At 33.1% G+C, this 27,131-nt stretch overlaps 3 protein-coding genes across 10 annotated transcripts in view; all 3 read left to right on the forward strand.

Annotated features, from left to right (window-relative positions):
• Positions 1–3,510: 3,510 nt before the first annotated feature.
• Positions 3,511–3,861, forward strand: LOC145335166 (uncharacterized). The gene has a single exon (XM_080180896.1). It carries the CDS (start codon positions 3,511–3,513, stop codon positions 3,859–3,861), a length of 351 nt encoding a protein of 116 aa, XP_080037022.1.
• A 5,123-nt stretch (positions 3,862–8,984) lies between these two features.
• Pak (serine/threonine-protein kinase PAK 3-like protein) lies at positions 8,985–19,100 on the forward strand. 2 transcript variants are annotated; one of them, XR_013873888.1, is made up of 13 exons: positions 8,985–9,485; positions 9,709–9,781; positions 10,469–10,518; positions 10,839–10,912; positions 12,478–12,603; positions 12,912–13,067; positions 13,657–13,821; positions 14,319–14,450; positions 15,000–15,090; positions 15,678–15,772; positions 16,199–16,319; positions 16,704–16,941; positions 17,077–19,100. XR_013873888.1 is itself a non-coding variant. In XM_080145702.1 (12 exons), the coding sequence occupies exons 1-12, from the start codon at positions 9,113–9,115 to the stop codon at positions 16,883–16,885; spliced, it is 1,638 nt and encodes a 545-aa protein (XP_080001828.1). In that variant the 5' UTR covers positions 8,985–9,112; the 3' UTR covers positions 16,886–19,100. The 2 variants fall into 2 exon arrangements, 1 of the variants encoding a protein (XP_080001828.1); XM_080145702.1 differs by having other exon boundaries at positions 16,704–19,100.
• The window catches only part of Ranbp16 (Ran-binding protein 16), a 76,219-nt gene continuing 68,146 nt past the window's right edge, over positions 19,059–27,131 (forward strand). For all 7 annotated transcript variants that reach the window (XM_080145696.1, XM_080145694.1, XM_080145695.1 and 4 more), the window contains exons 1-5: positions 19,059–19,175; positions 19,832–19,888; positions 24,324–24,390; positions 24,919–25,013; positions 25,540–25,629. In XM_080145696.1, coding sequence (XP_080001822.1) covers positions 19,161–19,175; positions 19,832–19,888; positions 24,324–24,390; positions 24,919–25,013; positions 25,540–25,629 — 324 coding nt within the window. In that variant the 5' untranslated portion in view covers positions 19,059–19,160. The remainder of the gene's footprint in view (positions 19,176–19,831; positions 19,889–24,323; positions 24,391–24,918; positions 25,014–25,539; positions 25,630–27,131) is intronic.

The following is a 27,131-nucleotide window of genomic DNA, read 5'->3' on the forward strand; positions in this document are numbered from 1 at the left end:
AATTTTTTTTTGGGGGGGTAATTTAAATTTTATTAAATATTTAGTATTAAAAATGTTTGGGGGGGGTAAATACCCCCTCCTAAATAGTTGAGGGTGCCTACGGCACCCCCAGGGTAGGGTTAAATTTTAAATGGGGGGGGGGGGGTAAAATGAAAAATAGTTTGGGGGGGTAATCGCCCTATTACCCCCCCCCCCCCTTGGACGTCTATGAATTAACCAATAAGAAGCCAGTATTCACTGTGGTAAAATATAGCGGCCTCTCATTGGTTAATTGTTAATTTTTTCTGACGTCATAGTTCGACAATTTTACTGTTTTCCAATAGCTGCTATTTGCTAAATATTTTGGCCAAATAGAATATTAAATATTGAACTGTATACTAAGACCAAGTGCAATAGTATTGAAGCAGAAATGAAATATAAAAGACTAAGGTGGCTAGGACATGTGTTCAGAATGGTACAAAACAGTTTGTCAAAAAGGTGCTTAAAGGACGCCTGCAAGAAAAAAACACGCTTTAACTGCTGAAAGACTGCCACAAGAAGACCCAATACCCCAAATTTAAAGCCTTCAGCTTCAATAACAAAAAAGTTCTAGGCATTTCAAAATAGCATTTTATGTACAATGGAATTTTTGAAAGATTTCCAATGCTCATAAAAAAAAAACAATATTAAATTACGTCGCCTAGACACAAAATTATAACCTTATCTTTGTCAGAAATTTAGATTGCCTGTAACTGATTACATTTTTACAATAAAAACACCACATATCATAGTCAAAATCTATTAAAAAAATTCGATTTAAATTGCATTTTTAAACGAAAATCATAGCGGAAACAAAGGGGTAAACTAATACAAGCTTAGCTGTGATTAGTTGTTAAGCTGATTCAGCCTTCTGATTGGCTACAGTACATTCGGTACAACGCAAGTAAAACTTAATTTTTTTTAATGATTTTGACTATAAAAATGGTTATTTTTATTGTAAAAATATAATTAGTTACTGGAAACCTAAATTTATGACAAAAATATAAGCTTATAATTTTGTTTCTGGGCCACGTAGTTTAATTTCAAAGTTTTCAACATGAGCATTGCAATTCTTTCAAAATTTTCATTGTACATAAAATGTCATTTTAAAATGCCTAGAACTTTTTTTGTTATAGAAGCTGAAGGCTTCAAATTTGGGGCATTTGGTCTACTTGTGGCAGTCTTTCAGCAGTTAAAGCGTGGTATTTCTTGCAGGCTTCCTTTAAGATGGAACCCCACCACTGGTAAACGTAAACAGGGACGACCAAAAATGAGCAGGAGGCAGAGCACTGAAAAAGATCTAATTAAATTAGAATTGACATGGGGAGAAGCTGAAAAACTTGGAAAAGACAGGAATTCATAGAGGAACAGGGTGTCCGTATTCCCTGGACTTCACAGTCAAATAGAGAGACGCGCCTGATGATGTCTTATTATGATACACAAAGAAAATGTTTTCTTAAAAATGATTACGAAAGTACCTTGTCAATTTTGTAGTTGGTATTTTATCCACATATGACTGTAGTAATAGTATTTTTTTTTAGCATTTTCTGTCCATTCTGAAAAGTCATATATCGTATTATAGACAATTTTTCACGGATTAATATAAACGTTTTCACAATGATAAAGTTTACCAAATGAAAAAAGAAATTTACATGGTATGTCAGCTGTGATCACTTTTATTTACTGCCCTGTAGTCAAAATTTATAATGGGTCCATATCTGAGAGAGTGTGGACAATGGGATGAATGAATATCGTTTGGATATCCGCTAGTTTTTCAACTTTCGGAACTTAAAGGGCGAATATAGGTTCCATATGATATGAGCTTATATGAAAGGTGCCATTTCATACTTTTAGAATATCTATGCCAAATTTAAAAATTCAAAAAAATCCTTAAGTAGATTTTGCAATTTTCTGTTTCAATTGAACATATGATAAATGAGATTGACGACAAACAGTTTATTTTAGCCCTTTACAAGACTTTTTTTTGACTATTTTGCTTAAGTTTGATTGACTATTACAATGGCACGCATCTTAAATGATAATTTAAATGTTTATTAATTTAGATTATATACTCTTTAATTCAATTTTTAAAAAGCGTAGAAATAATTTGCGTAGAAGTGCACCAATAGTTTTGACTAGGGTAGATAATACGTCTTAAAGTTTATTTTCTGTACAAAGATCATTGGTTAATTCTGGAAAATATAAAAACCCTAATGTACGCAATTTTAACACACACACACACGAACCTTAAAAAAACAGGGATTTGAAATCATTCTTCCTCCAAGAAAATTTTATCAATTATTTTTTTTTTACTTTTTACATTATTTGATGGTTTTTTAAACTTTTAAATATTTTACTTTATATAATTTGTATTAAGGTAGAAGATGGGTATATTTACCCCTGATTAATTGGTTTCCACGTTATTACGACTATCCTTTAACGAAAGCTTTTTAATTCAACCTTGCTACAAAGCCTTGTGTGATGCTAGGGTAATTAAGTTCTTAGGGAACCACACTTATTACATAATATTATCTTGAGTTAGAAAGGTTTTAAGCTATAAACAGACTTATACAATTAGATATGTCAATATCCTTAAGTTATTTATAATCTATATAATGGCACCTTTGAAATAAGCTCATATTATATCAAACCTATATTCGCCCTTTAAGTGAATTTTAATTAAGCGGTGCATTAAGTTGAGTGTTCAAACGTTTCAACCGCAAATTTTAATCTACAGAAGGGATAACTTTATGTATTATCATTGAGGATGTACAGCATTATCGGCCATTGTCTTATCCCTTTCATCCCATATCCGTATCCTTATCTTAATAAATAGATATAAGGAATATGTAAGAGTTAGGCTTGCCAATGGACATAATATATCTCTATAGGCTAGCCTATTAAATTCTAGAAACAGTTTATCTATAACTAGTTGTCACGTCCTTAGATTCTAGGGGAAGGGGTAGGAGGTCAGGAAATAGCCTAAAACCACCCTTTTAAAAACTTTCCTAAAAATACAATTAATTCGGACCACAAGTTTGCGAGATTTTTAGCTTCAGACAAAAAACTTTTTATTATAGGACCAGCGGTTTCGCCCCTTGCCTCTAGAGGCTTTGCCCCAAGAGGTAATGAACTGGGTTTGATTAACGCATTTTTTTGTATCTTAGATTTAAAAAGAGAAAGAGAAAAAAAATTGGGAGTGGGAAATTTTTTTTTAATTTCACATTTTTTAGAATATTTTTTTTCGGGGGTTAGGGGTATTGACATGATTTATAAAAAAAAACAGTTTGACAGGGGTGGACCCTATTCAATTAGTTATCTATCACATCATATTATAAACAGCTTTCTGCAAATATTAAAATGAAAAATCTTTTTATAAGGCTGTACAAACAATATGTGAGACCACATCTGGAGTTTTCTTCATCTGTCTGGAACCCCTGGAACCTTACAGACATTAAAAACATCGAAGCTGTCCAAATCAAAGCAGTTAAAATGGTCTCTGGTCTGAAATCACAAGATTACCATGAACGTTTAAAAGAGCTTGATTTATGGACTCTTGAAAAAAGGAGAAATTTTGCTGATCTTGTCCAGTGCTACAAAATTCTTCATAATATTGGAAATGTTAAATGTGGACTTGAAACTGTAAATGTTTCTCAAAACAGAGTCACAACAAGACAAACCTCTGATATTCTTAACCTAAAGAAAGGAAGGGCTAATTCTGACATCAGACTAAACTTCTTTTCCTTCAGAATTGTCGACCCATGGAATAGTTTACCAAGTGATATCAAACATGCCACATCAGTGGCCAGGTTTAGATCAAAATTGAAAAAATATATGAATTAGCAAAAGATAACAAAATTATCAGTACCAACATCTTCAACTCGCTACACCAGTAGAAAATGAAGATTAACAAGCCAAGTATCAAGTAAGTATAAGAAAATCAGTTATTTAGCCCGGGCTTTCGGCATCTTGGGGTATTAATTTTATAATTTTATTTTAACATTCATGGGAAATTGTCTGTAATACAATAATGTCATACAACGATTTTTCAGTATGGCTGAAAACCGGTTCTTAACCACCAAATATTAATCGGTTTCTTACCATACTGTAAATTATTTTTCAGAACAATTTTTCCATCCCCAAAGAACCCGCCGACAACCGGAGGTATTTATTTATGAAAAGAAACTCTCAATTACCATCTGACAGCTATCTCCTCCTAATGGCGGTGGTGACCTTGGTTAGTTTTAATCACGGATCTATAGGGATAAGATAATATGGCCGATAAATTTATGCATGTCCCAAATGATAATACACAAATTTACCCATTCTGTATATCAATTAATTGTTAAAACATTTAAACACTTAACTTAATGAAACAATTAATCAAAGTTGTTAAGCTAACATCTAAGAAAACGTTATTATAAAATTTTGAGGTCTAGTGTAATAAACAGCCCAATGTCCCTTCCCTCCCTGGGTTTCGATACAGTTGGGAATTTCAAACAGGATTTCCGATTAATAAAATACTTCCTATTGGGTGACCAAACTTGTGGCATTTTATTGTGATATCTAAATTTAGCTTCTTTCCAAAAGTATCAAATCAGTGTCCCCAAAATATGACTTATGAGTATTTCAAGTGTTCTTTCAAAAATACAAAGTTTTTCTATGCCCAAAATAACCCTAACAAGGATTTTAATGAGTTAAGTCATTTTGTAGCAGGAATAAGGTATAGCCAACAAGCAAAATAAATCTAAAATAATATTTGGGGGGCAGTTAAAAAGGTCGTCAATTCTACACTGTGTTGCCCCCCAACAACAGCTGAAAATCACATATAGTTTGTCTAATTTTCTTTTGAATTTATTTTGTTGTTGGTATAAGCTGACTTTGTAGCAAAAAAATTTCTTCTCATCTTAAAAAAATTTACTCCGATATATACTTTAAAAAAAAGGTGAAGGAAGCGAAATTTGACTTTGACCTTCTTATAGTCGGGAATTCATTATTAGACAGGGGACTAGCACAATTTTTTTAGCCCTATAGCTCTAATAGGAGCTGAGATAATAGGGGGATGGGCCTCCCCCCCGACCGATAAAGGTGCGGCAAGATGCCCGACTGTTAACGGTTAAGAATAAAACATCAATAGCGGTCGGACTGCTATTTTTCACCACTTTTACTTTTTACAACAGATTTTCTCAGCTCCTGCAAAAGATACATGGCCGAGATCCTTCGCTACATACCAAAAAGTCTTACTACTTTAGGATAGATTTAGTTCATGAGCATTAAAGTACAAAAAAATTAAAAATCTTACAAAAACTAGTTCAGTAATGATTTAGAAGATGAGAGGTGATGATTGGTGGGGAGTGAGGGGACATTGGGCTGTTTATTATAATTGTCCCCAAAGTGTCATATCAATGTTTTTTTTATTCGTTAGCTTAACAACTTTGGGGACTTTTATTGAATTATGATTTGTTCGTTCATTAATTTTAGTGTCCAAAAGTTTCAATCACTAAATGTAATCTACAGAAGGGTTTAGTTTTTGAATCATCAATGTACTACATCAATTAATCGGCCAATGTCTTATCTTTTTAGATCCTTATGATTTAGAAAGTGGTGCAACTCATTACAATCCCTGTTAAGGAAGTTTAGGCAATATAAAAACTTTGTAATTTTGTAAGAACACTTAAAAAACACATAAACATATATTAGTGACACTTTTGATTTCTTTTTAAGAGCGAAGCTTTTCTATAATGAATGTAAGTCCACCCGTAAAGGTTAGCTATTTTTGTTTATTTAGACATGTTAGAACTATCCTATTGATTTCAAACTTTGCATGTTGATTGCTATAATAAAAAGGTGTGAATTAAAACCGTAGCAACTCTATATTCGTTACCAGAATGTCTGTACGTTCATTTGTAACATGTTGATTTTTATCTGTTTTTTTAATTCTGATTCCTATTACAACAAGGTATAATGTTATAGGCAAAGCATCTCTAATATAAACAAGTCAAAAAATCTAAATATGTCCTCAAAGTGTAACCTCTATTTAAGCAGTTTTAAACTAATTTACTTACAATATTGTTTAGATTTCAAACATCTATGTTGATGTTCGTTTGTCCTAACATTTCAGAGCTTTTCTTTAAGGGTGTTGATATTTCACTTCTACTTCATTACTATTGCACTTGGTCTTCAGTTCAATGTTTGATATTTTGTTTGGAAAAAATATTTTGCAAATTCCTCCAAAGCAGCTATTATGAAATGCTTTTAGTTGGTTTGTTTCAGTTTTCACAGCTCTTCAACATCCAGCTCCATAAAAAAGAACTGATCAGCTTTCAAGCCATCTTTACTGCTGATAACGCTCCCCAGATAGGTGAATTTGATGATTTATTTCAATAGTTCACTATTTACTGTTATAGTTTGGTCAAAGTTTGTAGGTATATTCATGGTTTCAGTTTTCTTGACATATACAAAGAGCTCGACTTGTCCTGGATATTTGAGTAGTCTATCTGTCTTAACTTGTAGATAATAATAATAATAATAATGTTTATTTGGTGCTGCCAGGTACCCCCTAGCTTAGGAGCACATACAATACTCTAAATTGTTGCTATCTATCGACAATTTAGAGTTTACATTATGATGTTTAGTCTCATACAAAAATAAAATAATACAGTATGACCCACGAAAAAGTATTTTTTTTTATATACTAAGAGTTTAATTGTTTCTGAAATCAGTGCCAGGTCTTTTCAGTAAAGTCGAGATCTTTTAGGTGTCCTTATACACCCAGCTGTAGACCACGTTTTTTATCCTCTGTGGTTTTCTTTATCACCTAGTCAATGACCAATATAAAAAGAATAGGTGATAAAATGCATCAATGCTAATGCCAGTGCTTATTTTAAAGTAATCAGATGTCTTGTTGTTTCCAACAAGACACATATCATGTTTGAATACTTGTTTTGAAAGATTTAATCAGTTGTAAAGGCAAACATTAGGGACAATAATCTTACAATGCAATTTTTAAGTATAAAGTGCCTTCAGTGAACTAACCCTTTCTAAAAAATATCTAATATTGTAAATTTTAATATGGAAAAAAAATAATTTAGCAGAAGGATAGTGAAGAATATAAAAAGAAAAGCAGAATTTTCAGTATTTTCTTATAATAATAATTTTTTAAAAAATCCTATACGTATCTGATTAGGATCTTTTTCCTTTTGTCCATTAGTTTGACTTAGAAATATAAAACCTTACATCAAAAAGTCCTTGATTGATGACTCAATGTACAAATGCCGCGTAGCTTGTCGAAGCTGTTATTATCCCAAGTATCCTCCTCTTTCCTCTATCCTTTCCCTTTCTATTCCCCTTTTAATCCTTACATCCCCCGCTAGTGTCCCCTTTCCCCAATCAACTTGTTAAAGAGACATTTTATATTTGTAATATATTTTCCTTTCATTTTTTAAAAATTCTTATAAATATTAGAAGTACACAATGCTTAATTTTAGAATTTTAAATAAGAATGGGAATTTTTGTCAAATGTGTTATTTTTTTCAATAAAATATTTCATAAAGAAAAATTTTTAGATAATGATTGGGGAAATTTCGTTATAGAAGAATTTGTCCCGAACCATTATTTTGGTGCACATACACACACACACACACACAGTGTAGCCTGCCCGTTACAAAGCAGGGGATATTTTTCCTTGTGACTCTCTCTCTCTATCTATCTCTCCCTTTCTTTTCCCCTTTATAACATCTTCACTTGTAAAGATAGAGAGATAGCTAGATATCTGGCTATCTTTGTGTATTATATTTGCATTTTTAAATGCATTCCCCTTCCCAAACACTTTTTAACCCCCCAACAAGTGTTGCAAAAGAACCACAAGACAAAGTACATGAAATAAAATAGTGAAAAAACAAATGAAATGGTGACAAAAAGACACCAGATAGCAAGATATCCAGTGAAAAGATAATTAGAAAAATTACATTCAACGGAAAAATAAATAAAATTTAAAAAATCTAATGTTTAGATTTTTTAACCAGTGAACCAATTTTAAACAAAATCTAGATTTATTTTAATATCTTTAAGGAAAGTGACATTATTATCAAAAATTAAACTACACAGAAACATCTATATTTCATTGAATAATATTTACTTGCATGGTAAAGATACCGTTTTAATTTAAAGAAAATTAAGTATTATTTACATAAGTACCTTTGAAATTGTTATAAAGTTATATTTATTCACGTATCTGATGTAATACAACATCAATGTTCCTTTAATAGATAGCAAAATATATTAGTTGCATTGAAAATAAAATTTGTTGTGTATAAATATTATAAAAAAATGTCACCAAAATGCAGAACGTACCCGCCAGTCAACAAGAATATTGAGGATGCATAGCAACGACGATGACAAGCCCCCCGCCCCGCCGCTGCGGCTCACCTCCAACCGCAGCGAGTTTCTGCCTTCGCTCCCTGTCGACATGCGCCCCTTGCCCAAAGAACCAGAGGAACAGAAAAAGCACCACAAAAGCAAGAGCAAAAAGTCTAAGGAAAATTACAGTCTACGTACTTTAAAACCTACTTTAAAAAATGCTCTATTACTCATACTAAGTAGTTGCTGCGCCACAAGCGTATGGGGGCTCTGTGTTCGAAGACTTCAATCTAAAATAAAATGGCTTATAACCACCAAAACTTCCATGTGGAGCTTCCCTAAAATTGATAACTCTTTCGGCTCACTACCTACCTAGTCATAGAAATCTTAAGCTCTTGACATAAAAAAATGTTGGTTTTGTTCGAAATGACAACTAACCTAAAAAATACAAAAATAGAATACCCACCTATCCAGTATTATTTTTCTTTAAACATCTCATAGGTATTCTATGCATTTAAGTGTTAAGTTATGATCAAGGCTATTATTTTTAGTCTATATATGTACCATACTTATTTACATGAAATGATACCTAATTTATTGATTACTAAATGAAATAAACTGTAATATAAAATTGTAGGACTCTGACCATCACAGCAAACCCAACATCAGTTATCCGACCAAGTTTACTCACGTTGTTCATGTCGGCTTTGACGACCATACCGGCGAGTTTACCGGCATGCCGGACAGCTGGATCAAACTGCTGGAAAATTCTAATATCTCGCTGGAGATGCAAAAGAAAAATCCGCAAGCTGTGCTAGACGCGCTTAATTATTTCGAGCACACGTCCAAACATAAAACTGACGAGAAATTTATGACGCAAAGTCGATCGAGTGCGGATCCCTCGCCGCGGCCAAGCTACAGTGTCTCCAGCCAGGCGCTGTCGTCGCCGACCAGCGGGGCGGGCATTGGCGGAAATGCGGGAAGCGGCAGCACGCCTGGCGCGGCCGGAGGGTCAGTGGGTGGCGGTAGTTTAGCGGGAGGGAGTGTACCCTCACCCTCCCCGCCTTCCTCGCTGGCTACAAGTTCTAACATTCCTTCGCCGTTACAAGGTAACTTTCTATACCAACCATTTTATTACCATTAAATCTATAATGTCTACCATACCTAATGTTTTATCTGAGAAGCAAAATTTACAAAATTCCATTTTATCATATTTTAGGTTTTATATTTGTTTTCAAAAATAGATCTTATTTATTTCTTACACAATACATAAGAACACTACAGTGTCAGTCAACACAACAGCATATCAAGTAATATATTCATATATTTTAGGCGAGGGTGTCGGAGGTCTGCTGCGAAAGAGCGGGTCCTCTTCTACTCCTTCCATGTTCTCATCTACACCTGACCAGGAAAACAATCACACATTTTAATAATAACTGGGACACCTGCCATACCAAAAATGTCTCTTTGTCAAAAAGTTCTATGAGCATTAAGAGATATAAGTTTTCCGGAATTTTAATGTAGGGAGTAGATTTGAAATCTGCATCAAATTTTAAGGATTTTTTATAAAATTCGTTTTTTGTATAATTCTTTATCTAAAAGCGGAAATACGTTTTAAGTTAATTAATTTTGACCAATAGGATAGTTAGATTTTAAACTACCTGCGCTCTAATTGGTTGAATGATATACGACATCCAATCAGAGCGCAGATTTTTTAAATCCACCAATCACGGATGCCAAAATTAATTAACTTATTTCCGCTTTTAGATAAAGAATTATACAAAAAACGAATTTTATAAAAAATCCTTAAAATTTGATGCAGATTTCAAATCTACTCCCTACATTAAAATTCCGGAAAACTTATATCTCTTAATGAGCATATAAATTGTTACTTTTATTTTTTTACCACATTGAAATCTTTTATCAAATTTTTCTAATAATTTGTTTATCATAATTTGAAATGTTCGTCAATTTACCGTCCATTTTTAACTAAAGGTCATATTCATGTTTTAAGTTTTATAAATCTTTGATGGCTATATCTGTATCCCCCTCCATTATTAGAAAAAAATATACTTGATGTGTGTTTGTTTGCCCAGGAGGATGGGGAAGACGATGTACCACCCCCACCCATAGCTTCTAGACCAGGAATTCAGAATTTACAAATAAAAGATAAATAGGAATGCCTGACGGACGAACTGACAAATTAAATTATATAGTAGCTTTGTTATTAATAAAATTGCTGGTACGACGATGTAATGTGACGAAAGTTTGTATATCGACCCCGCCCCCCCCCCCCCTTTTTTGGTATTTATTATAGAGTTACAACGCTTTAAGATTCAACTTATATCCGGATTTTTCATGTAATCTACATAGACAATCAGTGCCATTCGGTGCGAACGGATAAACCTTTATCTATTGTAGAGAGGCTTCACTCTTGGAATTCTAAATTCTAAAATTGCTTGCAGAGAAAACCAAATCTATTTACACAAAGCCCATCGACGAAGATGACGAGGGTATAGAAGGAGATTGTCTTAAGGTAAGTGGAGTAGCATTAGATACAGACAGACCAACACGCAACCTTGTAAAGTAGCGTTGCAATAAGAATTTTGAGGAATTATTCTATTGCTTCTTCCTTTTCATTGTATGCTATTATCATTTGGTTGAATCATTTACTCTCAAGGCAAAGTTTTTAAATAAAGGTTTCGGTAGCTGCGCTATTTTGCAAGATTTTATTGGCAAAGCGACTCTATAATACACTTCATCTGTCAGTCAGTCTGCTACGGAGAAAAATTTGTTTTTCTCTGTTTGTTGTCAACAAAGATTAACAGCAAAGACATATATGCATCTAGTGTCTCTCTGTCTTTAAGTCAGATTCAAAAAACATAAACCTTATTTTTAAAAGTTTCGTGAGCTTTTTGTGAGTTTTTGCATATTCTCTTTCTTTTTCTTGTTATGACAACTGAACATCTGCTATATAACTCACCTTTTCCATTTGTCGTCCATATCATTATGTCTTATTGCCTCGCTACTTATGGATGTTGTCAACCTTGTTTTAAGTTCGTTTCATTTTTATTGCAAAAGAAGAAAAGTTGAAAGTGAAAATCATATTTTAGCTTTAACAGTCTGTGTATAGGTAGATAAATCTTTTGATAAAATTAATTTATTTCACCTTTCCTCGCCTAAAAGTTAATTTTATATGAATTGAGATGAAAAGATTTAATGCTAAAATGTGGGTTAATATTCCCCTTTCTTGTTGTAAATTACGATTATTTCCCTAATTTTGTTTTCTTTTCAACACAGGTTAATAATAGTAGCGTAGCTACTCTATAATCAAAATCAAATGCGTCTGTTTGTCTTAAGGTTTGTTTTTGTTCAAGATGATCAGTGGGAGAGGGCTATTTCTCTTGGGAGGGTGGAGGCACCCTCCCCCAAAATAGTCAAAAATCTTAGCTATCTTGGACCTATATATATGAAGCATTACAGTTAAGGAGAACCATATCGGTTTATCGGTTAGCGAAATCTATTAATTAAAACACACGAGAGACGAGACAATCTGTTTCTCATATATTAGCATTGTTGTATCTTTTTATCCACTTAAATGGCTTGTAATTGTTGCGCTACTTATGAACATTTTTCTCCCTGTTAATCTTACAATTTAACCTTAAATATCAAAACTACTTAACAACTTGAGGGGAGAATGAAATAACAAGAAATTTAGCAATTAAGTCTTCCTAATCAAAACACTTCTTTATGTCTGTCTCTAAGGCTATGAAAAAATGCTTAGTTATAATATAATTATGGTAATTTTTCGATTGCTTTCATATATTATATGAATCTAAAATTCCTTCTAAAATATGACTATTAACATCTACTCTGTAGCTCAGTTTGTCCGTCCGTACGTCTTGCTATTCGTAATTACTAATAAACTTACATTGCTAGCCCGTTCTTACTTTAAACTGTGAAAGAGAGAGGGATTAAATAGTAGTTTTTTTTCGGCTGCTATAGAATAGAGATGACATACTCTAGGTATAGTATATTTTTTCCAGATGTCTATCCATAATTTTTGAGCTTCGCTAGTTATGGATGTTGTCTAATTATCAGGTACCAGCCACTATTCACGAGAATGAGAGTGCTACAACCACAACAAATAATGCAACAACAACTAACAACTCCACATCAAATAATTCTGTTGCCATAAATTCAACAACCGCGGCCGCGGATAACAAGGCAGGAGTTAACATTAAAATATTTTTTTTTATGCGAATTTTAACGGGTGCTTTCCTTAAAGTGCCTTGCGGGCATTCAATAGGCCCCCTTATTTGTGAAGTATATTTATTCTGCCTAAACCCTGCGCATAACGATAACCCTGCATGGTTAATCACTTAAGTCCAATGAAATGAGGGGTTTAAAAGATTGATGAAAACACCACTTAAACCCCTCCCCCCCCCCCATTTGGACGTCTTTAGGAAGCACCTTCCATTTCATTGTAACCTTTTTTTCTCTCTGCAAATCTGTAATGATAACTTTTGAACCAGACTAACAACAATCTTAAGCCTGGTCAGGAACGACCCAAAAAGAAAAAGATGACAGACGAGGAGATATTATCCAAACTGAGATCCATTGTGACTGTTGGAGATCCAAATAGAAAATATACAAAGATGGAACAGATTGGACAGGGTGCTTCGGGCAAGGTAAGATTGATAAGATTAACAAACTGGTTAACATCTACAAAAACAAATATTCCTTTTAAAAAGGCATGATTTCGCAGCCAAATGTCATTCAGACAACAAAACCATTTGATTTCACAACCTTTTTTCGAAGTCATGCGAGTGCATTGTAATGAGATGCGCCTATTTTTGTCCAATGCATTACTTTTAATCGCACACTTGAGATAGCAGCATTAGACACTTTTTTTTAACTTCTTCTAATGTGACGTTGTTTTGGGTAAAGATTCGAACTCAGTCGCAGATTGGACCAAAGTTTGGTACCCTGTTGGGTTCAATTCAATCCCAATGGGGCTTTAGCCATAAATAGGAAGCTTAGTACGTAAATGGTTTGAGAACAATCTTACACTTCTAAAAGTAGGGGTTTGAAACTACGCTTAGGAATCTCTAATAAGTAAGTAAGCAAGCTATGAAGGCTGGTCTGAATTTAAAAATATCCATGTGATAACAAAATAAAATTGTACCTTCACATTCTATGGTAGTATCTCAAACCCTATACATTAAAACACCATAGGTAGTCAATTGAACAAAAACATTTATTCATTATTGTATCTAGGTGTACACAGCCATAGAGACAGCCACCGGCATGGAGGTTGCCATCAAACAGATGAACCTGCAGCAGCAGCCCAAGAAGGAGCTCATCATTAATGAGATTATAGTTATGAAGTCAAACAAACACCCCAACGTTGTCAACTTCCTGGACGCGTACCTAGTCACGGAGGTCAGTTATTATGGTTACCTTAAGGGATGCAGTGAAAGGTTAATGGCAGTTGATATAGTCTTTTGCATCTATTATTATGTGAAAGATTCTTTTAGTATATGTGTAGTGTGTACACATAATGGGAAAGGTTAAATAATCTGCTATTGCCCTCTCCCCCTGCCAATATACATGTCAACATATACTTAGGTACCTATTTTTTTTTTTGAAAAAAGAAATTTGAAAATATTTGATAACATCATCATTTTCCACTATTATTATTGCACCTAGCATCTAGTGGCTCTGTCTTCGAATGGGGAGGGAGAAGGCAGAAAATTAAACAGACTAAAACTATCCGAAGACATAACTTGAGAAATAATCAAGCCTAAAACCCCTCAGGATCTATTTAAAGCTAATTTAACATCTCGAAAAAAATTCGATTAAGAAATTAAAGAGTTCTTGGAAGGACATACAATATCCTCATGAGTAATTTATATAATACCTAGGGTATTTTGTTTCAGGAACTGTGGGTTGTGATGGAGTATCTGCCCGGAGGCTCACTAACAGACGTCGTCACAGAAACCTGTATGGACGAGGGACAGATAGCGGCTGTGTGTAGAGAAGTTTTGCAGGCCCTGGATTTCCTACATAAGGCATATATTAATTAGTGATTGTATAGAAAATACGGGTATAGGTCATTTCGTGGCAACGCCTCTGAAGGGGCGCTTCGTCGTATTTTCATTTCACAGTAGATTTTCTCTGTGGGGCTCACCTAAAATAACCTATCAAAAGCTGCTGTAGAAATAAGAGGCGTTGCCGCGAAAGGGACTAGACCCAAAAATACGAACTCTTACTTCTAAGACCCATGTACTTAAAAGAAGAAGTCTTAAACCGTCAGAATACTTTAATCAATAAATTATTTGACCTAAAAGAATCATTGGAGCTTCCATGAAAGGGAGAAATAAGAATTGTTGATTTCATTACTTGGGAAGGAAAATTTCTTTTTGTATTTATTGGGAAATCATAATAATAAAAGACACAAAAAAAAGAATATAGCTGATTTTAACCACCTGCCCGAATCAGTTTAAATGTGAGGAAAGCTGGAAAACTTTTAGTTTTTTTAATGTTTCGATGATTTTCTGTAAGGTATTTGGAAGATTTTTTACCAAAATATTTGAATACTAATTATTGTGTGACACAAGGGCAACGTTATCCATAGAGATATCAAGTCGGATAATATTTTGCTGGGTATGGATGGAGCGGTCAAACTAACTGACTTTGGATTCTGCGCACAGGAAAGAACACGTCCTTGTTTGATTATTATTAGTAGCGTAGCTACTCTATTAACAATTTAGCACGTCCATTAGAGACAGTATTCATAAAGTGTCTTTTAAAAGACTTAAAAGATAACCCCAAAAAAAAGGTCTTTCATAGGAAAATGTTATCCCATTTTTTTTTATAATCAAATTATTAAACTTGCTAAACATCCTTTGCTGTCTGATTTTCTCATTTCTTACTGTATATTGTATAATACCTTCCTGTTCTCGTATCATCTACTAAATTTATAGCTTGTAATTTCTTTTTTTGGCAGTTGCATATAATTTCAGAGAGAGAGAGAGGAGACAATGAGCTGTTAATAACACTAGTCCACAAAGTTTTATGATAACGTTTTCTTTTTCGTTGGCTTAATAGCTTTGGGAATTTTGATTGGTTGTTTACTTAAGTTGAGTGTTCAAACATTTCAACCACTAATTATAATTTACAGAAGGGGTGGGGTAATTTTGTGTATCATCATTGTAGATGTACCATGTACATAAATTTATCGGCCATTGTCCTATCCCTTTAGATCCCTTCAATAAATGACGTATTCTGTTGTTGTTAGATATCATCTGAGCAGAACAAGAGAACCACAATGGTTGGTACCCCGTACTGGATGGCCCCGGAGGTCGTCACCAGGAAGCATTATGGTCCAAAGGTTCCAAGTTCATACGAAACTGTCTATTTTTAGTTTTTAGAATTTTAAGCAGACACGTTTGCATGAATTTTAGTTGGAGGGGAGGGGTTAGGGAGTGATTGGACTGTTGTTTTCATTGGTACCCAAAGTTTCATTACTTTATCTTATTTGTTAAGCTATTTAAGAGTATGATCAACATAAATCAACACTTTGGGTACTTTTATTGATTTTTTTGTGGTTTTAAAATAGCAGTGTTCAAACTTTACCACCAGTAATTTTAATATGAAGATAAGGTAATTTTTTAATGTATTTGGGAAAGTCTAGGTAGTACCTATGTACCTCAATTTATCGTCCATTGTCTTATTTCATAAGATCTCTGAGGTTTTAACAGAAATAACAAAAACAAGAAATACTAATGAAGTTTGTATGAACATCCAATTACCACAGGTTGACATCTGGTCATTGGGCATTATGGCCATAGAAATGATTGAGGGAGAGCCTCCCTATCTCAATGAAAATCCACTGCGAGCATTGTATCTAATTGCCACCAATGGAAAACCTCAAATCAAGGAAATTTATTTAAATATATCTTATTATCTAATAATTTTACAAATTTATAACAAATTTAGTATTTGCTCAACACTAGGGACACCTGGGGGGGGGGGGGGTCGGTTAGGTCGAATCCTTGCTCCTAAACTTCTGTTTTAAAAGAAAAAGCAAAAAAAATTAGGGGCGATTTCTCGTGGGATGGTTGAGATACTCTCCCACCAAAATATTTCTAAACCTTTCATGGACATATAAGAACATTCACTTTAAAGGAGATCTATTTTGGTTTGTCGGTTAGCGAGATCATAAGTTATACACATACATACATCCTGTTACTTTTAAGAATCATAAACAAGGACGAACACACTTCTGTTAATAAGAATATATTTAATCCTAAATAAAACCCAGGAAAGAGAAAAGCTAAGTATGATGTTCCAAGATTTCCTGGACAAAACACTAGAGGTTGACGTTGAGAAGCGGCCAACGGCACACGAAATGCTCCGCCATCCATTCCTCAAGCTGTCCCGACCGCTAATCTCGCTGAATCCGCTGATTCTGGCCGCCAGAGAAGCGGCCAAAGCTCATTAACTAATCTATTTATTATTATTATCATAATTCCAAATACTTAGAAGATGTGTTTTTATGGAACGGCTAAAAAGATTTTTAAACATAATAGCAATATTTTTGAAAATTTTCTATATCATTATCATAATTTTGATAGAATTTTCAAAAAAAATTGCTATATTAACCTATAAATGAATTATAAGCTGTTTCGTATAGACATTGATGCATAAAACTTAGTAATGGGGTAACTTGGGGTAAATTTTCTCACACTGCACAGTATTATATTAACTTTAATGGATACCTTTAAATTAGAATAGTTATTTATCACATCGTATCATAGACAGCTTTCCGCGGATTGTAAAAGGAAAATTTTAAGATTATTTCCAGTTTTGTTAGGCCTGAGGGGCCGAATGCCTTTGCTGACACAACTGGTATTGATTTTATGATTTTGTATTGTATTAATATTATTCGTAAAAAAATTGTCTGTTATAGGATGCTATACATGATTTTTCAATATGGCTCAGAACCGGTTCTAATTCAGCGGATATTAATTGGTTTCAAAGCCATAATGGAAAATTAGATTATTGTTTTAGATCAGAATACAAAGATTATTAATTTATACCTATATGTAAAGTAAAATAACTTATAAGAAAGATAAAATCTAACATAGATTGATTTTAAGCAGATAGAAAATAATTTAACAAACAAAATTTACCCTAAATTACCCTGTAAAACAGTACTACTACACTATTGTGAATTGTTAGAATCTATATTTTTGGGGTTTATCAGTTATTTAAGCTTTTTTCTTATAAATCTTAATTATTGTACATTTTAGAAAAATTTCATAACATTAAAGAGAATATATTTTGACATTAAAATTGTTTTTAAAAACATGATTATATCTTTCAATTTATTAAAGTACACAAGTTAAAGATGTTTTATTAAAAGTAAACTGTGTGTAAATATAAACAATATGCAAGAATTTCATCAACTTTCAGCATTATTTGTAGAACAGCAGCACTTCTAACAAGGTTAATTAACACTGAATGTTAGAAAGAGAATCATCTTTGTAGAAAGAAATAAAATAAAATTACTTCATAAACATATTTCTATGAATAAACTACAAAACTGAAATGAAATTGGAGGGACATATCTTACCAGAATGTTTAAAATTTCATCTGTCATCAAATGGCGTTAAAATCAAATCCTATAAGATCCCATCATGATTTTTGGTAGAGTCTTACGTTTATTATGCGAAATATCTTATTAAGAAGCCTAAATATGCAGGAGAGAGGGGTCATTGGGCTATTTATTACACAAGTCCCCAAAGTCTAATAATAAAAGCTTCTTATTCGTTGGTTTAACAACCTTGGGGACATTAATTGAATTTTGATAAAGAGATGGGTAGGTTTCTGGTAAAATCCGTAAAGGTTATGTGCTATAAATAAAAAAACAGTAGTAGAACGATAAAAATTTATGTTAACTTTAAAAAAAAAAAAATGTCCAGAGTTCTTTTCAATAAGAAATACACATATTTAGTGAATATTATCGTTCTACTAATATTTTTAAGCCTTAAAACACACACCTTTACGGATTCTACCAGAAACCTACCCCTCTATTTGTTTATTTAGATGTGTTCAAACGTTTCAACCACTTATTGACATTTGGGGAAGTGTTTATTTTGTGTATCATTATTGGAGATGTACTTCAATTTATCGTCCATTGTCTTATCCCTTTAGATCCCTGCTATATATACCTTAAGATTCTAATCTATTATGATTCCAGATGCTTCGCCACAATGACAATTTTGACATAAACGGTGAGATCATATGGTTCTCCCCTTACTTAACTGTGTAGTAAAATTTCCCTAATAATAAAATTATTACTATTAATGTAAAACCAGTTATGTAATACTATGTATCATTTTTAATATTCTGTAAAAAAAAGTAATCATTCAATATCTCAGGAATGGTGATTTTCTGCCTGAATAAAAACTATTTTGCTACCATTTTTTAACAGTAAACGTTTTGCTAATGTTATCAGTCAGTTAGTAGGTATTTAAAGAAATTGCTTTTTTTCAGACTGTTGAAAAATTGGAAGCATAAAGGTTTTCTTCATGTGACATATCTCCAAACCTGAAATATCCGCTAACAGAAGTTTTCGTTTTTTTGAAACACTAATAATCACTTTACCAATTATCCTCCTTATAAAAACTTGTTATTCTTATTTTTGCTTCAGATTACGTTTAGATAATTATTTATATATTTGTGGAGAGAGGAGACAACAAAATTCAGAGATTATGGATGATAAAGGGGTAAGTTTCATCAAAAATACAAGAATAAAGGGGGAGGTAGATTGTGCTAAAATTCCGTAAAGGTGCGAGTTTTAAGGCTTAAAAACAGTAGTAGAACGATAATATTCAGTAAAAATGTGTATTCCTTATTGACAAGAACTATAGACAAAAAATATTTTTTTAAGTTAACATATTTTATCGTTCTACTACTGTTTTTAAACCTTAAAACTCACACCTTTACGGAATTTTAGCACAACCTACCTCTCCCTTAAGAAAAATATTGTCGAACAGTGATAAAAAAATTATATTTTCAAATATAATGCATGAAGGCAAAGTTGTTCGGGTAGCCTAAAGAATTTTTAAAAAAGTTAAGTTTAGATAAGACCTAGTGCTATTGTCATGATATCGACTGTCATCGATGGGGATGTGATGGGTTCGAATATCGGCACAAACACTTCATACCTACTTCTGCTCGACATTAATAGTAAGGGTAGAAGGATTTCCATGCTCAGCTAGGACTTCCAGACATAGGTCAGGTCCCAGGTGTATCAATTGAGTATCTTTTTCTTCTCATAAAGTCCTCCTAAGATTAAAAAAAGATACTGTAACCTTTCGTTTTTCAAAGAAAGTATTTTTTGTACATTTAAATTTTTATAAAAATTGTTTTTGTTATTAAGGAGTTGCAGGAAGTGATACGAATCGAGGCCCTTTGCAAATCTTTATATGAATCTCAGGTACAGATACATAAGTATGGGCATAGACGTTCATGGGGACTTGAGGATGTGTCTACCCCTCTCAAACCTTTAAAACCTCTCATCTTATCCCCCCCCCCCCCTCAAAAAAGCTTGGATGTCCCTGGATTGGGGGTTGGTAAATGCAGACTGGCCAGAGTGTACGTTTTGTACGTTTTGTACGTTACGCATCGAATCTGTGTACGTTCTGGACGTTATTTTGATATGTGTACGTAACGTATTTTGAAATTTGTATTTTTGTACGTTTTACGTTTTTTAAAAAATAATAAGAATCAAATATTAGCAGAAAAGTAATTTGTATGTTTTGTATGAAAATTTTTGCAAAAACAATAGGTGTATTATTTAAATAAATTCAATAATATCTTCAATTTCCATAGAACAAAAATATGTATGTAAATTATGCATATATGTTATTAGAACTTACAGTTTAAATTTATGGATTTGAAATATATGTCCTATAGATATAGTTTAAACTATTGAACAGAAAGAGATATGCAGTTGACTAAATTCAAGTTTAAATGCATTTCATGCTACTACCCCTTTAATAGATTTTATGATAATTTTTTTCAAATTCTTTATATACTTGGGGTAAATTTTCCGAGATATCATATAGTGCACAGTGTAGGATTAAGAGGTCTTATTTTTTGGTATCTTCAGTTTTTAAAGAATAAGAATCAAATATAAGTATAAAAGTATTTGTATATTTATTTGTATTTGTACAAAAAGTATTACTAAACTAGTATATTATCTATAATGCAAAGAAGAATGATGTCTGTCCGTCTGCTTGTCTGTCTGTATATCAGAAGCTTAATATCTCAGTAACCACTGAACCTATTGTGCTTTACTCTTCATGGAATATACCTAATAGTCCTGTGATGGTTTTTGCTATTTTCTTTGGGGGAGGGACACTTAAAGCTTTTTACTTTCTACTAGGATTAGAGGTTTTCGTATCCCTCTTTTATAGAATCGTTTGTTGGAAATTTGTCAAAAAAAAATATAAAAAAATATTGTGATTATTTTTTTCATTTAGGCTTCGCCCCAGGGTGCGGTGGGGGTTCCCCCACCCTGCTGATTTGCATTAGTTTACAAAAATAAATTGAGGGGTGGTTGATTTTTTTTTGGGGGGGGGGGTGGGTTTCCCACACTCTAAGAAAATAGCCTAAACCTACCACAGGACTAGTAGATATATTCCCTGAAGATTAGAACCCAATCTGTTCAGCGGTTACCAAGATCTTAAGCTTTAGACAGACAGGCATTGATTTACTTTGTATTAAAGACTAGTATTTTCTGAGATCTTTAGCAATAGACAAAATAACCCTATATCCTATTATATGTTTATCCTATAAATCCTTTTTTTCTGTAACAAAGAATCTCGCTAACAGCTGAACCGACATGATCTTTGTGAGGTTGTAGGCTATTAGCATCAGACAAAAAACTTACTACTAATAGAATATAATTAGTACGTAATAACAGGATGTATGTCTCTCTGTCAGTTTATTTGTACAGAAGGTTCTCGCTAACCGCTAAACCGATATGGTTCTCTTTTACAGGGTAGCTTCTTATAGGTCCTGGGAGAGGGTACAACCACCCTCCCAAGAGAAACTACTCTTAGAAAAAAATCACAACCCTTCCCCTATTTTTTCTTTCTTTTTAAAATTGAAATCAGAAATGGGGGTGGTCTACTCCCCCTTCCCTCACTAAAAAAATTATTAGCGAAGCTACTCTATAATCACTTTGTCAGTCCGTTATGCTATCGGAGAAACGTGATTTTCTCGGCTCCTGTTTTTTGATTGAATAAGTTCACATTCTACATATTTTCATTGAGATTTGCCTTTTGGTTGGGTGCTAGATCTATTCCTAGATTTTCTTTTTTTCATGGTTTTCTCGACTTCTATTCAAGATAAACGGCTGAAATTTTCAGGGAATAAATAAATTCACATTCTACATATTTTCAAAAAGTTTCTTTAAGGTTTGTCTATTTGTTGCAGTGCTAGATCGATGCCTAGATGTATAGGTTTTTGTGATTTTCACAACTCATATTCCTGATAGACGGTTGTAATTTTCAGGGATTGTATTAGTTTTCATTCTTAATACTTCCACTAAATTTCATTGAGATTTGCTTATTGGTTGGGGGGCTGAATTTATTCCTAGATTTTCACGTTAATATATATTTTTAAAAGGTTTTGTGATTTATTTAAATAAGTTAAATGCTTACTTTTTACGACACTACTCTATAGTTTATATAGTTCCCAGATTTCCATCCATAACTTTTGAGCTTCGCTACTTAAGGATGTTGTCATCCTTGTTTTTACTTTTTATTTTTAAATAAAAAAATGGGTTTTTGAATTCAACTCCCCCCCCCCCCTAATCAAGTTACTATTTTGGGGAAGAGTATCACCATCCACCCTCCCAAGAGAAATTGACTTTAGAAAAAAAAACTACCTCCTCCCCCCAAAAATGAATTTTAATTGCGATTTTAAGTTCATTTTTTTCCAGATGTCTACAAATAACTTTTGAGCTTCGCTACTTATGTATGTTGTCATCCATGTTTTTTTTATTGAATTCAACTCTCCCCTCCTCAAGTGCCCCTAGAGGCCTTTAGGAGCGTAGACGCTAGTTCTTTTGAATAGAGTAAAAGGATATCTTGTGTCTGTCAGTTCGCTATGGTTCTCCTTTACAGGTAGCTGCTAGTAGACTTAAATGTATTGATAATAGGTAACTAGGAAATTATTTAACTTATTTTTATTTGGAATGTACGTTTTTTGTACGTTTTTTTACTTTTTTTATGTACGTAACGTATTTTTTTTGTGTACGTTATGTACGTTTTTTATTTTTAAAATTGGCTGGCCAGTCTGTAAATGAATCATTATGACGTTTAATGGGTACATTCCCACAAAGTTACTGTTGAGTACTGAGGTGGTGGATTCTTAAAAAAATTTGCCCCACTAATCGCTAGTGGGGCAAATTGGTTTACGTGAAAAATCCTCCAAAATCACATAAAAAATCTACAAAAATTAAATAAAATCTTATGTTAATAACCCTTCTATGATTTTGTTTAATTTTTGTAGATTTTTAATGTGATTTTGGTGGATTTTTCACGAAAACAATTTTGCCCCACTAAGCGATTAGTGGGGCAAATTTTTTTAAGAACCACCTCTGATAACCCTCGTCCCCCTTATTTTTTTTTGTAATAAAGAGGTAATGTTTTCCCCGCCATAATTTTCAAGTTATTTCATTATAAGGGGGAATTCATTTGAGGTAATGAATTTCAATCATGGAATAAATTAAAGTTTGAAAAGAATAAGAAGAAAACATCAAGATTTTTATTACATTTAGTTTTATTTGTGCAGGTGAAAATGCAACATAACAAATTAACTTTTTCCTCTGAGTCATTAAATGAAAATATTAATAGACAAAGACAGAGCACTCAATAGTCCACACTTTGTTTTCAAAAGTATTTACAAACTTTTCTTTGTTTTATTTTTGGTGTTTGATCAATTTATCATAAAATAGAAAGGAGTTTTATTGCAAAAACTTATTTTTTATCCTCTTTTAAGTTCAAAATACCTACTAATTTTAAATACAATTTTGATTTTTAATATAAAATACCACTAATCCAGGTACTTATGAATGCCAGGAATAATCAGAATCTACAATAAAAACTTTTTTTCATCATTCTTTAACCTTCTGATATGATCTTAAGTTTAATTTCCTTATGAAAATTTACTATTTTTAAATAATACTATTTCATTAGCTAATCACAAAATTACTAGAAGGTTTGAACACCTTTTTCTTTTCATAATAACTGCAGCTTAAAATATATTGGGTTAGGGAAAAGTATTAAGTTTTTTTTGTGATGGCTACAGCTAAAATTTTTGGATATGGATCTCTGTACTAATGAAATGTGATTCTCTGGGCTGCTATTGCAGATAGACAGCTGAAATGATACCCTGTACTATTGAGCATCCATTTCATGACTTACTTGGTCCGTCTGTGTGTCGGCCAAGCATAAACAAAATAGATACATATACCTATTTTATTAAAACGAATTTTTCGCATATTCTTTCTTTTTCTTTTTATGAGAACTGAACTGGTATTTTTGGATGTTGTTACCCTTGTTTAAGAATACTTGTCTTTACCTTAAAATGTTATTTTCTTCATCAAAGTTTATTACTCTGAGGTTTTCTCTGGAATACTTATTTATTTTAGAACATTTGCAATAAAAATTTCAAGTTTTTTTTCTCTTTTTAAAAATCAATTAGTATTTTGTTCAATTCATTCAGGTGAAAAAAATATAATTGCAATTAACACCTCTGTACTTCTATTGTTCATTTATATTTTGTGCAAATAAAGGTCATGGAAAAGGGGTAGTTATTATATGTATATACATCTATACTATAGATCTTTTTTTTTGTAGGATGCCAATGAGCGCGACACAGCAGAAAAAGCTCTGGTCACATTTCAAAACAGCCCTGACAGCCTAGGTAAAATAATTCGTTATCAAATCATCTATGAAATTGTCATCTGTCATTTGATCAGGAGTGTATATTTTGCATGGGATCCAGGGTTGGCATATCGGGCGGGCGGTTTTGGGCAGCCCTTTATCGGTCCTTTTGGGCAGATTTGGGCACCCCCCGTTTTGGGAGATGAAAAAAAGGGGAGGGGGTGAAAAAAGAGGGGGGGGGGCGGGCCTATTTTTAGGGTGATATTATCTATTATATGAATTAGTAAGCTTTTTTGTATCTAGAGAAGGACTTCGCTAACCGCTGAACCGAAATGGTTCTTCTTTCCAGTGGACTTTTTATAGGTCCTGAGATGGTTTTAGGCTATTTTATTTCTAATAATAAGTCTCGGTATGGTTTTAGACTATTTTATAACCTGACTGGTAAAAACATAAATCTTGTTAAGAATGTACAATACTTAGGCATTTGATTGTTAAAATTACTCTTATAATAAGATGCTATCTATTTAGGTAACTATCTACTAATATAACTTGTTATCCTTCTGTTTAGGAAAATGTCAGCTGTTGCTGGACCGTGGCAACTCGGCGTATTCTCAGCTGTTGGCAACAACCACAATAACAAAACTGGTTTCCAGAGCAACACAGGTTAGACTTCAATTTTCATTTAAAAAATCTTCGAATTTTTTTTAGAAAAATCTTCCAATCTTATCCAGATTTTTACGCTCTAATTTTAGTTTTTAGGGATATTAAATAAAATTTCTAGATTAGTTTCCTACCAAAATAATCTAAATTCCCCAATGAATAGGTAGGCAATGTAAAATTGATTATAATATTTAAGAATTATGATTTTGTTTTACTCATAAAAAAAATTGAGAAGCTTGAATTTTGTAGGTAAAATAGATATGAATAACAAATACGTTATAAGTTTATACCTACCTAACATATTGTAGTAAAATAAGAAGATTAAAAGCTTTATAAATTATAATTTTGTCTTATTCTTAAACATTGTTAGGCTGAAATTTTTTATTTCATGATAATGTTTAGTATACATTTATTAGTTGGGTTTTCGCAACCAAAGTGAACCTCAACTTTTGTCCTACTTATGAAGGGCCACCTAGCGCCACTGACGATTTGAAAAGTACTTCATGTATGTTCATGATATTTAATTAAGATTTTGGATCTTCAGCAACGAATAGACATCAGAAATTATGTTCTCACCTACCTCTGGACAAACCTCAAACTTCCTCCTTATGTCGTCCAGGTACTTTATTTATTTACTAGCAGCTACGCCCTTAGAGGCCTCTAGGGGCACTTGAGGAGGAGAGAGTCAAATTTAATAACCCAATTTCCTTTTTAAAATTTAAAAGAAAAAGTATAAAAATTTTTGGGGGGGGGGCGAAATTTTTTTTTTTTTTTTGGGAGGGGGTGCCACCCTCCCTCATTTTTAATTTTAGTTAAAAAAATTTTTTGGGGGGGTAAGGAGTTTCATATTTTGGGGGGGTTGGTGGTGTCCCCCCCCCCCCCAAAAAAAAAAAAAATAGTTATCAACCTTCCCGGGACCTATGCGAAGCTACCCTGTTAAGGAGTACCCGATCGGTTCAGTGGTTAGCAAGATCCTTCGGTACAGACACACAGATATACAGATACACAGTACATAGACAAACAAACATCCTGTTACTTTAGTATAAGGATTGTCTTACCAAACAATGGATATAGAATACGTGGATATTGTGACATGGGAAATTTTGTTGTCAATTTAGGGTTGCTAACATTGTCCTTAGATATTGGTTATGGGGTGGAGTGGGGGGGGGGATGAGATGAGGTAAAGTCATAAAGAAAGGGGGGAGTTTCGTTTTATTAGCAAGCTATTTGGGAGAAATATTACATCAGGGTATGCGAGAATCTATCACAATATCCACGCATTCTATATCTATTATTCAAACTATTCTATTTTCTTACTATGAAGTATGTATCTATATCATTTTCGTATTTATCTAGGGAGGGAAGAGACATTGGACTGTAAATTAATTTTACCCAAAGTTTTATAAGCATGTTATTGTTGGTACACCGACAAACCTCCTAAAGATACAAACGTCCTAAACCTCATAATGCGACAAACCTCCTAAACGACATACCCCCTTGTCAAAGTCAAATTGTTGGCTAAGATAGATATTGTTAACAGGCAGACACAAAGACTTCTAGGCACTTTGCTGGAATAAATTTTGTACCTGCTGTTTATACAGTGTGTTCTTCAAATCTGCTTCCTGTTCTTTCCAGCCTCTGGTCCTCCAGTATCCCGGGTTACCACTGTGGTTGTCCGGGCATATGTTTCTGGAATTATCAAGGTCGTGGTAGTAGGGGGCAGGTTGATGTTGGTTTGCTGAAAGAATTAAATATTAATATGTTTAATAAATCAGTTTAAACCTAAAGCTTTATCCTAGCTACCAGCCTTAGTTTTCCCTTCCCGTAATTTATATACAATATGGGTTAGGGTACAATAAAAGAGAAATGGCAGCTCTACCTGTATATTGGATAGTGCCAGCCTAGATTTCTCTTAAGAGCCGGCAGACATTATAGATAGACGGTCTGAAAAAAGTTTTGTTTTTGAATAATTGGAAAAAAGAAAGAACAGACCGATTATTTATAATATCTAGTAGTAGTAGTAGTAGCCCGTTCCAACTATCCATTGTCATCTGAGGGTAAATTCTCGGTTAGGTCCAAGAATCTGGCTGCTTCAACCGGTTCAGTCCATAGTGATTTTAC

Source organism: Acartia tonsa, chromosome 13 (genome assembly GCF_053477335.1).
Source record: "Acartia tonsa isolate MP-2025a chromosome 13, ASM5347733v1, whole genome shotgun sequence".
Classification (NCBI taxonomy): Eukaryota; Metazoa; Arthropoda; class Copepoda; order Calanoida; family Acartiidae; genus Acartia; species Acartia tonsa.